The sequence below is a fragment of the Culex pipiens genome, chromosome 1 (genome assembly GCF_016801865.2).
Source record: "Culex pipiens pallens isolate TS chromosome 1, TS_CPP_V2, whole genome shotgun sequence".
NCBI lineage: Eukaryota > Metazoa > Arthropoda > Insecta > Diptera > Culicidae > Culex > Culex pipiens.
In genome coordinates, this window is record NC_068937.1 from 26,052,957 (window position 1) to 26,068,587 (window position 15,631).

Below are 15,631 nucleotides of genomic sequence, written 5' to 3' on the forward strand. Positions count from 1 at the left end.
GAGCAACTCCAAACAACAACACCCATAAAAAGTTGTTAAAAAAGGCCGACTCCGAATCCAGTTAAAAAAAAATACTACGACTCCGGGTCTCAAAAGTGCCGCCTTTCCTGTTTAAAATCTTAAGATTTTTTTTTTCAAAATAATTTAGTAAATTAAAAGTAGAAGAAATCAAGGCAATTAACATTTGAATACCTGTGTTCCAAAATTCTTAAATAATAAAATAGGGTAATATTCAAAACATAAAAAATAAAATTTCAAAATTTAAGCATTTAAAAAACAAAAGAAATTACAAAAAATGAATTTTTAAACAACTAATAAAAAATTATTAAAATGGAAAAATAAATAAAAATTGTTTCAAAATTTTAAAATAAAAAAGAGGATTAATGAATTTTTAAGCTTAAAAGTTAAAAAAATATAAAAATAAAAACATAACAAAAATTTAACATTCTAAAAACTCAACTCTTATAAGCCAAGATTTTGAAAAAAGAAATCATTTTATTTGTAATTATGTCGATTTATTGGATACCACAACTTGCTAGTTTACACTTTTTCAGGTCAAGGTTATGATGGGAAAACGGTTTAAGACCATACGAAAATTAAAGCTGATTTAGAAAGTTTTAAATTTTAAGTCAATATGATCTGTCATGCCTGAAAGGGGGTAAAAATTTATAAATTAGAATGAAAAATTAAAAAAATTGTAAACATGACATCAGAATGTAAATAAATTTAAGGAATAAAATTGAATAATTCTAAAATATATAAATAAATTCAGAATAGATTTTTTTTTTAAATTTAATCCTTAGATTTATTTGCATTCTATATTTTTCAATTTCCTTTTATAAATTTTTTGAAAGCAGTTTTGAAATATTAGTTTTTTTTTCTGAATTTTTAAATCAAATATATATTTTATTGAAAAAATCAATCAATTTTCAATTGAAGATATTTTGAAAATGTATGTTCCAAAATCTAGAATTTGAAAATTTTTCGATATCATTATTCAAAAACACAAAAATATAATATTTGGGTTCGACATAAACTTTGAAAAATATTTGCAATGGCCTAACTAAAGAAAAATAAAATGTTTATAAGTTGAATATTTAATATTAAAAATGCAATTTAAAAAACAAAAATAAAAATAATAATTGTGTTCCCAAATTTTAATCACATGAATTTATCTCCGCCTTCAAATTATCCAAAAAAATATCGGTAAAACTTTTTATTTTAAACTAAGAAATATTTGTTTAATCAACTGTAAGCTTTTATCAATAAATACATTGTGAAACTTTAAAATAAATAAATTTAGTTTTTACACTCAAATATAGGCAATTAAATCTGTTTACAAATTATGAATTTAAAATAGACTAAAAAATCAGAAAAAAACAAAATCATTTTTTTACCGTAGCAATGCTGTATGTAATAATGTAATCATGCTAAAGCATTACTTAGAATTGAAATTTGAAAAGTCTTGAGACTCCCGCGTCTTCAATCAGAGCTGAGGAACAAAAACTTTAAAATATTTACCTTAAACAAAAACACAAAAATAAAAAATAATGAATTCTGAAAAATATATGTAAAAAATAAAACAAAACTAGGTCTTACAATTTAAACTTTTGCAAGCTTAAATTTTTTTTTGATGATTTTAAAAAATTATGAATAAAACAATAACCAAAAATTCAAAAATGTGGTATTAAAATAAAGGATATTCCAAAATAAGAATTTTTAAAAACTGGAAAGTTTTAAATTTAACAATAAAAAAATGTTATAGCAACAATGACAAAATTTTAAAAAATCTATCATCATCTATTTTTTGAATTTTTGAGGATTTTAATTTTGAATAAGAGTAATTCCAGCTCAAATCAGAAATTTTTCTTTTGTACCCGACTCTCTCCGATTTCAATGAAACTTTGTAGACATGTTATACTAGGCCTATATAAGCCATTTTTGTGTATATGGAGCCAATAGTACTTAAATATTTTTGTATTTTGCAATTTAAAAATTACTGTATCTCGAAGCCGTCAAAAAGTGGTCAAAGACAAACTTGTATGAAATAGAAAGGGCTTTCTTAAAAAAATGATACACTGAAACAAAAATACACGCCACATCTATAAGATTTTTCAGTTTTTAAGTTGAAAAGTTAAATTTGATGATGATGTCACGATTTTTTTTCGCTCAAAATTTTGAGGAAATAGCCTAAAATGGACGAAAATGGGACGAGCTTTTTGCGGTAAAAATATTTACGAGACAGAAAAAACAAGTCTGTCATATAGAAATTGCCAAAATCCATCAAAAAACCAATTTTTTTAAACATTTTTATTTTTAAAACCGCTGTATCTTCCCAAGGATTGGACTTAGGACAATGGTCAATATGGAGACTTTTATGTAAAATTGTCTGGGGAATCGATTCCCACTATCGATTCTGAAAAATTTTGACGTTTAGACCACTTTTCAAAAAAAAAATAGTAGTAGTAAATGTTAATCTTTAATTTTATTAGGAGAGACATACCATCCTGCATTTTTCGTGAGTCTTTTTGTAACATTTTAGGCTATTTCCTCAAAAATTTTGAGCGAAAAAAAAATCGTGACATCACCATCAAATTTAACTTTTAAACTTAAAAACTGAAAAATCTCATAGAAGTGGCGTGTATTTTTGTTTCAGTGTATCTTTTTTTTTAAGAAAGCCCGTTCAATTTCATACAAGTTTGAATATGACCACTTTTTGATACGATGCAACGGCTTCGAGATACAGTAATTTTTAAATTGCAAAATACAAAAATATTTAAGTACTATTGGCTCCATATACACAAAAATGGCTTATATAGGCCTAGTATAACATGTCTACATAGTTTCAATGAAATCGGAGAGAGTCGGGTACAAAAGTACAAGAAAAATTCCTGATTTGAGCTGGAATTGCTCATAGACCATATTTTTTTTTTAAATTAGCTATAAAAGTTCATATATTAAAAAAAATGATCTGTAAAATCCCAAGGACTTTAAAAAATTAAAATTGGAAAATGAGGTTTCAGTAATCGAAAATTCAATAATTGTAAATTAAAAAAAATCCTCAAAAGTCTATAAAATTTAAAAATGTAAGAACACAAAACAAAATTAAAAACAATCTAACATTTTATCACAAATAGCAAAATTTAAATTATCATCAAAAATACAAAAAAAAAATCTTTTTGAGCAGTTTAATTTTTAATAAACCATATTTTTTTTTAAATTAGCTATAAAAGTACATATATTAAAAAAATGATTTCTTAAATCCCAAGGACTTTGAAAATTTAAATTTGAAAATGTGGTTTCAATAATCGAAAATTCAATGATTGTAAATTCAAAAAAATCCTCAAAAGTCTAAAAAATGAAAAATGTAAGAATTAAATATTCTGAAAATTAAAAAAAATATCGATAAAAGAATGTTCAACTTATGATGCAATTTTGAAGCATGGGATAGAAATGAATACAAGGCCCGATTTAGGGACATTCACCCTATGTAAATTTGCGAATAATAAATGATTGAAAATGATTAATTTCGTAACTATATTGTAACAAGATAAAATGTTTAGAATAATAATTTGACATGGAATTGCTCTTAGAAAATTGATTATCATTTAAATTCAAATGCAAATAGTATTCGAGCTCTATTCAAACAAGGCTCTTCGAAAAGTGACTACTAAATTCGCTCAATTAGTTATGCAATAACTATTCTTTTTATTACTGTTGGTTTTCTTATTCTTAAAAAGTGAATGATTTGCTTTTCAATGCATTCTGCCTTTCCGGCGATAATCAAGTCTATTTTATTCGTCGCTTGAGAATTGAACGTTTTAATAAATACATAAATCCCACGCAAGCTATTAACTATAGAGGAACAGACTCCGATACTCTGATGATAACGCGCTAAATGTAGTCCAGTTCGCTTTGCTTCAAGTGAAGTTCTAATAAGAGATAAGAAATCAGTAAAAAAAACAATACAATCATTATTAAGCTACAATAAGATAGAGTGTTACATTCTAAGGCTTAAACCAGTAAGATAAACCTGTACTGTTTTGTGTTTTTTTTTATATTTTCGCTATTATTTATTTGACAGTAAAGTAACGATTTTTTCTACGTTCAAGAAACCGCTTGTTTGTTTTTATTTTTAGTTTCCTTTCCCCATTTTTCTCGAATATCCTTTTGTTTTGCATTCGGTTGCCCCCTCCCATTGATTGGCTTAGATTGAATTCTTTTATTTTTGTGTTTTGTATTTGTGGAAACCATTTTCTAAAAATAATAACCGCTATGCAAAATCTAACACTTAATCTAAATTGATCGATTCTCGTCTGCTAACAATTGCAACCCCCCCTCTCGTTCCACTCGTTCGTATCAAACCAAACCAAAACATATGTCATTCGAAATTCATTGCGAACAAACCAAAATCAAGATTACATGATCTAGAAGAAAGCGACTCAGGACTCAAGTGTGTGATCCAGGGAAGCGATTCCAAGAGAGGGAGAGAAGGAAGAGAGAAATATCAAAAGAGAGAGAGAGAGAGAATGAATTATCAGTGAGAAGTGGGAACAGGTAAGAATTTGTCACTTAAGTTCTTTATAATTATTTATTTTTACGCTGAACGCTGCTACACCAATTAACAGGTGATGTTGCTTGAGCTGCGCGCGCAGATTTTATTGAGCCAGAATGTTGTTTTTAATCGCTCGTTCCCCTTTTTTTATTACGTGTTAATTTCGCTTGCCTATTGCTTGTTTGGTGCTGTGACATTTTCCCCCCTTCCTAATCCGTATGATGTCTTGCTCCCCCCACGTGACATTAAAAAAAAAGAACGGAAACCGCCTTACTAAATCGAGGTGTGTGTGTGCACGTGCATTTTGGTTAACTTAACAAAATCATACACAATTTGTTAAAATTTGCACAACTCATATTCATTGTTGCACTAATATCGTAGAGTAGTAAAAAAATGGCACAAATTAGTCGCTGGTGGTTTCGGATAAAAAGATACAATTCAATTGATGAGAGGTCTTTGCTTCGAAAACGATATATGGTATTAAGTATTATTATCTCAGATATTTTGTTAAGACTCCGATTTCAACTCTTTTAAGAAGACCTGACTCTGACTCTAACAACAAGTTCCAAACAAAAAAAAAAACGACTCAGACCCAAAGCCAAATGAGAAAGTGCGTCGGATATTATTGTCCAACCAACATCTAAATGTCTGGAGTTTATTTTGAAATGGTCCAATAGACCAAATTTCCAGTTTTTGCTTTTTGGGTGTTTTTGGAACCGCCTTGAGTCAGGGGTATTTAAAAACACTCAAAAATCAATAACTGAAAATTTGGTTTATTGGACCTCTAAAAAAAAAACTCCAGATGTGATCAATGCTGGAACAATTGACATATCGTCTCAGAAACAAAATCAGTAAATTAAAAAAAAGTGTAATTTCACATAAATTGATACAAAGTTCCACAAAAAAAAAAAACTAAATTTCGATGTAGTTATTTTACCTCAATGTATTTGGAATAGGTAAAATTACACATAAAAAGATGTAAATTTTCATGTTAAAGCGATTAATTTTAAATTATTGTTAGAGATTTGAACCCATTTTTGAGTAAAAAGACATAAGACAACGTGAGAAAAAAATGTGTGATATTACTTTTCTTCTGTGTAACTTTACTTTTTCCAATCTAAATCGGGGCATTCTATTCCATATCGTCGCCGTCGTGCTAACTTGTCGTACGTGCCTCTTGGGCCAAATTGAGTTAAGAACGCCATTTTGTGCAGCTCACAATGCCTCACAAATCTCCAAAATTCGATTTCAATCCTGAGATATTCAACGAAACCCGAAAAAACTCCGTGTATTATTGTCACTTTGCATATGAAAGTAGTTTCAATCTGGTTGTGCTATTTTGTCGCTCCCTGAAAATTGATGTAAGTACGACAACTGGCCAAAGGGATTTCAGGTCGGAACGTGTTTGACACACGTATAAATTAGACTACCGTGTGTAATTATAACTCGGGGCTCCAGCAATCAACTTCAACCAAACTTCGGGACAGATTGGTCAGCCAAACAAAACGAGTTTGCTATTGTTTACATTGCGTGCTCTAGTTTTTGTTTATTCAAAGTTAAACATTAAAACGCATTTTCCTCGGAACGTCGAAATGGCAAAAAATCATAGTGTGATTTTTTTTTCAAAAAGTTTTTACTTTTTCAAAGAAAAAAGGTTTAATTAACTAAACACAACTTCAAATTCAAACTTTTGTGCCCGACCCTCTCCGATTTCAATGAAACATTTTAGACATGTTATCCTAGGCCTATATAAGCCATGTTTGTGTATATGGAGCCAATTGTAATCAACTATGTCATTTGAGAAGGTACGCCCCCCCTCCCCCAAACTTGTAGGAAATTGGACGGGCTTTCTGAAAAAAATACACTGGAAGAAAAATACACGCCACTTTTATCGGATTTTTAAATTTTTAAGTTTAAAAGTTAAATTTAAAGGTGATGTCACGTTTTTTTTTGTTCCAATTTTTTGTGTGAATAGCTTAAAATGTGACAAAAAGATTCACGAAGATTGCAGGATGGTATGTCTCTCATAATAAAAATACAAAAATCATTTACTAAAACTTTTTTTTTAATTTCGAAAACCGACAGTGGGAATCGATTCCCCAGACAATTTTACATAAAAGTCTCCATATTGACCATTGTCCTATGTCCATTCCTTGTAATGATACAGCGGTTTGACTCCATATACACAATATATATAGGCCTAGGATAACATGTCTAAAAAGTTTCATTGAAATCGGAGAGGGTCGGGCTCGAAAGTACCAGAAAAATTCCTGATTTGAGGTGGAATTGCTCCGGCGTTAATAATTTTTAGCATAATCAACCCAGTTTTTTTTATTGCGAAAAAACATTTTTATTTTCGTCGAAATTTTTAAATTTTTGAAATTATATTGTCATTATATTTGTTTGAGTGGATTAGCCGCCGAGTTATGATTTTTTGAACAAATATCTCAGATTTTTTTCCGATTTTTTTCGAAAAAATATTTTGAATGTTGTAAATTTAAGACATGTTAGTCCTATAGACCTATTTTCAAATTTGAAGCTCTCTTAACATATTTAAGAGATTTTAATTTTTGTTAATATTCAGTTTGAAAAGACTCAAAATTTCATGAATAATAATTACACTTCGACAGTAAAATTTTGACAACTGGTTCTGACGATTGAGTTCTTTTAAGTTCGTATACGTTCGAATTAGCGGCCATTCAATTTAACGAATCCGCTCTGTATTGGCATTTTAAAATTGAGTGCTGTTTATGTGACATTTAAAAAGCTTAAATTTTATTGTTTCTTAATTTAGGAACGAAATGTCTAATCTACAATGTATTTTTTAACGATTTTTAAGGACATTTTTTTAAGCACTCATCACAAATATTTTCTTAAATGAGCACTCGTGGGCAATATTTTAAAAATCGAAAAATTGATTATTTTTTTCAAAATTGACTGGCTATAACTCAAAAATTGTGCTTTGTTTTAAATAAAATTGTAGAGCAATCAATCGCACTGTATTTAAAAAAAATGTACAGGGTGACCACTCAAAACCCATTTTCAAATTCCTGACTGTTTTAGAAACTCAAACAATTGCCATTTCTTATCAAAAGAATGATTTCAAACTAAATATTTTTTTGTAAAAAAAAGTCAGTAAAACCATCGAACAAAATTAAGCAGTAAATAAAAAATCAAATTATTGACAATTTTAGTAAAAATAACTCATTTTTAAAATAAATTTCTAAAAAAACTATAAAATGGATTCATCAAATAATGATTCAGAGAGAAAACAAAACATCTTTAAGAAATAATCATAAGCTGGAATTCAAAAATAAATAATGGAATTGTACTCATAAAATTGCCAAACAGAAAACGGGGATTGTAAACAGTTAAAGATAACTGAATTTTAAATTTTATATGTTCTTTATTTTATATTGCAAAATATCTTGGAATTCGTTTAAAAAAAGTTCTGCTAAGTTCCTTTTCAATTTTTAAGTTTTTTTTAAATCAATGTTGATTTAGCGATTTGTCAGTTTTTAAATGTTTTTTTTCTTTTTTTATGAAAAACCCTGTTTCATAAGACTCCGTACAACTAATTGTTAGGCTGATGCAAATATTTTTCAAAGTTTTTGTCCCTCTGGGTCGAGAAAGGGGGCAAAAAATTGAAATAACAAGCCATGCTTTCAATATTTGCATGGATAAAGTGTTTTAAAATGTAATCATTCGTTTTAAAAAAAATGTAGAATATGACGAAACAAAAATTTTTGCGAGAAAAAACTTGTGACGATAAAAAAATAGAAAATTAAAAAAAATTCAAAATATTTTTAAATCAACCTTGCTTAAAAGTGATTCGAAAAGCAGGGGCCACCAGCCTAAACAAAATGTTTGAAGAGACACATTTTTCAAATATAGTTGATATAAATCAAAAATTCCTGAATTTAACTTATTGTATTTTCAATGTTTTTTTTTTTCATAATTTCAAAGCGTGAAAATGTTTTTCCTTTTTTTAATTCAACATAAAACATTTGGATTTCATTCGATGTTTCATTTTTTCCGACATGTGAAAATCAAGCTATATTAATAGTAATTTACCCATACAAACAAAAAAGTTAAAAGAAATCAAAAAATTGTAAAGTTATTTCATATGAAAACAAAAACAAAGTTGCGGAAGACTAATTGAGTGAAATTAATTTGAAAATTGTACAAAATTTTACTAAATAACTCAAGAATTAGGAAATATGCTTGGGATTCCCGACTTTTTATCAAAAAATCCAATGTTCTCAACTTTTTCCGATTTTCATGGATTTTGACAGGGTGGCCACTCAAGTCGTGAAATCGGGAATGTCAGGAATTCGCCAAAATCCGCTAAAAATCGGGAAAAAGTCGGGAATTTGTGATTTTTTGTCAGAAAGTCGGGAAAAGTCGGGAATTCCAAGCATACCTGCCTAATCTTTTTTCTAATTCTTGAATAATTTTGTAATATTTTTTACATAGAACCTTTTGAAAAGTAAGCGAGAATTCTTCTTAAGTAACTTACTTAAAATTTAAGGTTTCAATTTCTATTATAATTGAAAGGTTTTTTTTAAGACATTAAAAATACTTATAAACTCTAGATGCATTTGACACAGAATTTTATAATATTTTTAATGAATCAAAGGTTTTTTAGATTTATTTTTGTTTATCAAACATTACCTCTTGCTCTTACTCTATCTTAAAATTGAGTTTAATTTTAACGATTATGGCTAGCGTAAACGTATGATTTGATTTGATCACATTGATTGAATATTTGAAAGAAGATTTCAACTTGAGTTAGGCAATTTATTTGTGGTAAATATTTTTAACTGTTGAACTAAATTCATTAAGTCATCTCATATTTTTTCCAAATGATTCCCTTAAATTTTTTGTGAGTATGTGTAAAATACTTTTGATAAAGCTTGATTTTCAGTTATCGGAAAACTTAAATATCGAAAAAATCACTTAAAATAATCTTTTTTTATTTATTCAGAACGAATATTGTTTTGAAAATATGAAAAAAATAATTTGTTAAAAAATTAATCCAACAAATTTTGATTAAAATTATTGCAAATATGTTAAAAGATTTTTTCCTTCAAACATTTCACATAAAATAAGTTGTAGAACATAAAATCTTATCAAACTGTTTTTTTTTTCATTGAAAAAAATTAAGCAGTTAAATACTGACAACTAGATAAATCAACATAAATTCAAACAATCAATAACAAAATTTACAAACTTCAAAAGGAAACTTTGTAAAAACATTTTTTTTTACGAATTCCTCGATATTTTCAAAAGTATTTTAAAGGATAACAGTAATCATATTTTAAATTAGTAAAATATTTTAAATTTAGTTATCTTTAACTTTTTGTCAATTCCAGTTGAAACGAAGTATCAAAAACTATAGTTTTGCTAATTTAAAAAATAAATATTTAAATTACAAATATTATTAAGCTTTTGGTTATTTTTCAAAGACTTATTGTTTATGTTTCTATCCGGAATGAAAATAATGAGTGCTTCAATTTTTGAAGGTTTTTTTTTTAAGAAATTGGTTGTTAAGTTTCTGTTTATCGAAAGTTTTCGATAGTTTTACTTACTTTAAATTCGTTTAGGTTTTTTTATGGTTTATATAGACTTTTTATAAGGAGTTTTTTGTTTGAAAACATTCTTTAGATAAGAAATGCCTATTATTTGTATTATATTCTGGAAAAGTCGGAAAAAAGTCGGGAATTTCAAAATGGGATTTGAGTGATCACCATGAAAATTTTGACGAATTCCCGACTTTTTCCTGACTTTCTCGATTTCCCGACTTGAGTTACCACCCTGTATTTATTGTTTTTTTATATAATATATATTTTTTAATAATGAGGCTGCATTTTTTGCTAATGCTCTTGCTTAAAATATGATTTTAAAGGTTGTGTGGAAAAACTAGCATAGCATAGCATAACGGGTCTGTACGACACTGTAGGGGTGCCACAATGGTTAATTAAAATATTCTTGGACAATTTAATTTTTGGCAGGTACAATAAAAATATTTTATTGACATTAAAAAATAACCCTCATAACAAAGGAGATATCCATTTTCAATCAAATTGTGGAATGTTGACACCATGATATTTTTTTATTATTCGGCAACAACATTCGGTAAAGGTGGTTATGTTACAGACATGACCAGTTTGACAAAGGACATTGTAAGGAAATAAATCGAAAGTGCGTCAAAAAAATTATACACATCAGACTTGTGACCAACTGAGTCGAAAAGTCGATGTTAAGGGACTATGTCAGAAATCGTGTTATATATTGCCCAAATTCGTATGATTAGGCAAAAGTCTCCCTAGCGGAACAACCATGAGGGCACCGCCCACCCATGGTTATGACCAATTCCTTAGAAATGTATTTTTTTACGGTCAGTTTCAAAACCAATGATGTTTTTTCGTGCATCATTTTTAAATTTTAAATTTTACTCGGCTTTTTGGGCAATATAAGTATATTTTTAGTCCAGCAGATTAGACTGCTTAAATTAGGTTCCATTTGCCATACAATTTGTTTTGTACAGTTTCGGCACTGATGTTCGATTTCGGCACCTCTTTGAAATTGTAGCTAATTCTTTATATTCAGAAAAATGTACATTTTGTAATATAGGTCATATAAAGAGTTGGCTATTAGGTATTCGTATTATTAAGTCTAACTTCACCTTTAGTTTGGTTTAGAGCAAAGGTTTTAATTTTAAGTGTTTCACTCATTTCTTGGTGGTCATCGCTTCATGGTTTGTCACACTTGTTCGTCAACGGTTTGACACACCATGGGACGGTTTTGTTTCATTATATTTATTTCATTTTTTACCCTTCATTTAAAAATTTCCATTGTACCATTCGCCACGATGGTCTCGCCTTGGTTCTTAATGTAATGTAATTTTCGTTTCATTTCTTTTCTCTTCCATGTTTTTTGAATTGCATTTATTGTGACTTGAATCTACACTTGAACCCCTCCGGAACCAAAAAAAAACAACACACTAAAAGGTTTGTATGACGGCATCTGCAGAAGTGGCCGGGACGACTCGTCGGCCAGTGACGACGGAGACCGGACCGGTGACCGGGAAACGGTCACCTTCATCCTCGGTGGTTGTCCGACCACGTCGAGCATGCAGCTCGCTGCGTTGAACCCGCTCAACTCGGGGCTCGTGTCACCGGCGACGGCTTCGGCCATCCTGGCCAGCGTGTCTTCCAACAGCCATCTTCAGCAGCAGCAGCAACAGCAACAGTACGGCCATCATCAGGCGCCTTCGCTGCAGCAGTTCCACCACGGAAGCAGCAGCAGCAATAGCTTGAACCACTCGAGTTCCGTGTCTTCGACCACGCCGTCCTCGCCGCTTTCGTCGCCGATAATGGCGTTTGGCCAGGCGGCGTCCAACATCAACGACAGGTGAGAGACTTTTTGCACGCTGGGTTTTTTTCTTTCTCCCTTCTGTACCTCTAAGTGTGATTTTTCTTCTCTTTTCCCTCAAATCTTGCTTGTGACACACACACACGAATACACACACACAGTTCGCAAAGTTTGCAGGACGAAACGTTGATTTCGTCGTCGAACGAGCGGTTCGTGCCGCCCCGCTCGAAGAAGGCACCCGCCAAGCTGCCCACGGCACAACCGGGCAAGGCACCGATGCCGCCCCCGCGGAAGACCATGTCGTCGCAGAGGTAAGTTGTTTTTGTTGTTTTCTAAAGTTTTCTTTCAGCAACTTAGGCGGTATTTAAACTGTAAACATTCCTCATTTTTGCATGAGCATTATGTTTTACTATGGTTCATATCTTTTAAACCTCTTCAAAATATATGTTGAATTCATCTGCTCGAAATCATACACAGAATTAAAATCCATCTAAATCGAAGAAAGCTTATTCTGTATCATCAAAATTGTTTTTGTAATTCCGCAAAAACTTTTCTCGTCTAGAATGAAGAAAATGCCCATCCATTTGAGTGCTAGAAAGATTAACTTTTCAGCACATATGTCTAAATTGAAAAAAAACCTAAAAAAATAACAAATATAAACATTGAAATAACATGCCAAAGTATCAACATTTACCTGGAAAAAGTGTTTTAATATGGATTGTAGAGTAGTACGGGGCAAAAGTGCGCACCAGCCTTTTAAAACTTAATTTCAACCTAAAAAGCTCATATTTGGTTTTTCGACTTGTCTTAGGGCCAACTTTATGTATTCACAAAAATAAAATGAAAAAAATTAAGTTTGTGAAAATAATTGGAAAAAGTCACTTTTGGGCCATTTTGATCTTTTATTTGAAGTTTACAAAATAAGCTTTACAAAAATTCAGGTTCACGAAATCTTCGAAACCATTTAACTAGTATTTAGCCTAGCCAGTTACCTTGCTAAATCTTAAAGAATTTTTGAAATTCCTCTTCTACTTATTTTTTACCAAAATTTTTCCAAAAAAAATTGCGGGGCAAAGGTGCGCATTAAAATTTCCAAACATTTTGTATGAAAAAAATTCAAACACACTTGATAACATTTATTTCTTATAAAATTGATTCAAAATCACAAAAAAATATTATTTCTGTCAAAATAGGACCAACAAATATAACTTACGCGAAAAAAGGAAGGTTTTTTATCCCTGAAAATTAAACTACTAATTTTAAATTAGTTACTATACCAAAAAAATTATCTTCATTTGGGATAAAAAAAAACCCCAATCGAAAACTTGATGAAAAGTTAACTTTTACACAACAATTAACTGAAAAATCACTTTGCCCCACATACGGGGCAAAGGTGCGCACTTCATTTTTTAAGGACAATTTTTTTTAAAGATATTTGAGGTAAATCCTAATACTAAGTTATGAAGGGCAAGGGTACCATTTGGTACATACAACAAATCAAAAATATTGTATGGTCACCGGCGACATAACGATTACCATTAGGTGCGCACCCTTGACCCACTCTACTCTACACTAGTTTAGATGTTTTGCTATCATTAGTTTTCAAAAAATGCAAGATTTGACGAAAACAAAAATTTTAGCGAAAAAAAAAACTTTTTCCGATAGGCCTTAAAAAATAACACTTAAGTGCTTATAACTTTTGATAGGGTTGTCAGATCTGGAATCTATTGAACTCGCTGAAAAGGTTTTTTAATTGCCTACCCAACGACAAGTCGCATGATAAATTCGGACAACGTTTTCATCGAAATATATGAGACCCGGCATCTAAAATGTTCATAAATAACACTTAAGTGCTTACAACTTTTGATAGGGTGGTCAGATCTTCAACCTTTTGAACTCGTTGCAAAGGTCTTTTGAATTCTTTTCTAAAAATGATGACGAGGTTTCTTACAAAAACCACCGCTTCAAAATTTATGCTAAAAAAACGACTTTTGTTAAAATCGTTTTTAGCATAAATTTTGAAGTGCTTAACTTAACTTCTGGAGTTTTTTTTTTGAAAAGGTCCTATAAACCAAATTTTCAATTTTTGTTTTTTGGGTGTTTTTAGAACCGCCTTGAGTCAGGGGCATTCAAAAACACCCAAAAAGCAAAAAATGAAAATTTGGTTTATAGGACCTTTTCAAAAAAAAAAAAAACTCCAGACTTTTTCATTTTCAATAGCGACTCATGTTACCCCAATACGGATCAAATGAGACCAAAACGGTTCAAATCGGGTCAGCCAGTGCCGAGATAACTCAGTGCAAATTTTTTTTGATCAACATCCCACCACGCACAGACATTTGCTCAAAATTTGATTCTGAGTCGATATGTATAGATGAAGGTGGGTCTAGGAGGTCAAATTAAAAATTTCGTTTTTCGAGTGATTTTATAGCCTTTCCTCAGTAAGGTGAGGAGGGCAAAAAGTGTTTATACACCTGCCCAATTATTTTGCAATAATTAGTTTCCAAAATATCTAAGTATTGACAAAAAATTTATGTTTTGCGAAAAAAAAAAGTTTTTGCGGTGCTGTGCTTTGGAATTTCATAAAAATTCAAAATATTTTTAATCCAGATCAAACATGCTAAATATGAGTATCAATGCAGAAAAATGCGTTTTAGTTTGTTTTCAGCTGATTTAACTTCTATTTTCATTAAAATTTTGAAGTTTTCTGCAAAAAATATTTTCGGCCCTTGAAGGAGGCAGGTAGGGTGGTGGCGATGACATAAACTTTGAAAAATGTTTACAACGGCCTTAGAATATTAGTATTAATAGATTTTGTATGCATTTTTACTGTTTAGGGACCATCCACGATCCATGCAAAAATATTTTGTTTGTATGGACAATTGTCCACGGGGGTAACAGATTCCCGATAAAGTGTCCACGTGGTTTATGGATGGTCCCTTAAAAGTTCATACTTATATTGAAATTAAAAAAAAAATCGAGTGTTACGGTATTTTGTGAAGAATTGAGTATTTTTCAAAAAGTTATCCATACATTAAAAATGCATATTACATTCCGCATCATTTGAAAATTTGAGTATTTTATTTAAAAAAAAACGGTATTTTGTGAAAATTTGAGTTTACATACAAAATTTCACATTGTGCCCGAAATTTCTTCTCCCAGTTTTAAATGCCCTTATTTCCATCGTGAAATTTTCAGCAATAAGAATGGCCGATTTCAATCTTTCATTCACAATGATTCCCCCTCAACAGAGCGGAGCCATAAAAGCCGCCATTAAACAAAATTTAACAACGCAGTTTAACGTAGTGCTTGGTCTTTTTCCGATCCCCCTTTTGCGTTCATTCATTGTGGTATTCTGAGAAAACAAAAGAATCTCCGGCGAGTGATTGTGAACGAAGCAAAGCGAAGGAGATATAAGAAGAAAACTTACAAGCCTATATTGACGGTTGCCACACCTTATGAATATTCGGTTCAAGAATCATCAAATGATAGTTTTTTTTTCTATCACTCATATACAACACCGATTGACAAATATGGATTTGAATTTATTTTTTAAATATTTTATGCGTTACAGCTAACAAATATGTTTGTAAAACATGTACAAAGTCCATGCAGATTTGAATAAAAAAGTTTTTTTTAATTTTGTTTTTTTAAAAAGGTTTTTTTTACAAAAAAAAGTTGGGTGGGAAAATCTTGTTT

At 30.2% G+C, this 15,631-nt stretch overlaps 1 protein-coding gene across 5 annotated transcripts in view; it reads left to right on the top strand.

Annotated features, from left to right (window-relative positions):
• Window positions 1–15,631, top strand: part of LOC120413320 (stromal interaction molecule homolog) — a 62,534-nt gene that overhangs the window by 34,770 nt on the left and 12,133 nt on the right. For 4 of the 5 annotated variants that reach the window (XM_052706581.1, XM_039574085.2, XM_052706580.1 and 1 more), the window contains 2 exons: window positions 11,569–11,971; window positions 12,094–12,243. The exons of the other annotated variant lie outside the window; for it this stretch is intronic. In XM_052706581.1, the coding sequence (XP_052562541.1) occupies window positions 11,569–11,971; window positions 12,094–12,243 (553 nt within the window). The remainder of the gene's footprint in view (window positions 1–11,568; window positions 11,972–12,093; window positions 12,244–15,631) is intronic. 5 annotated transcript variants of the gene reach the window in all.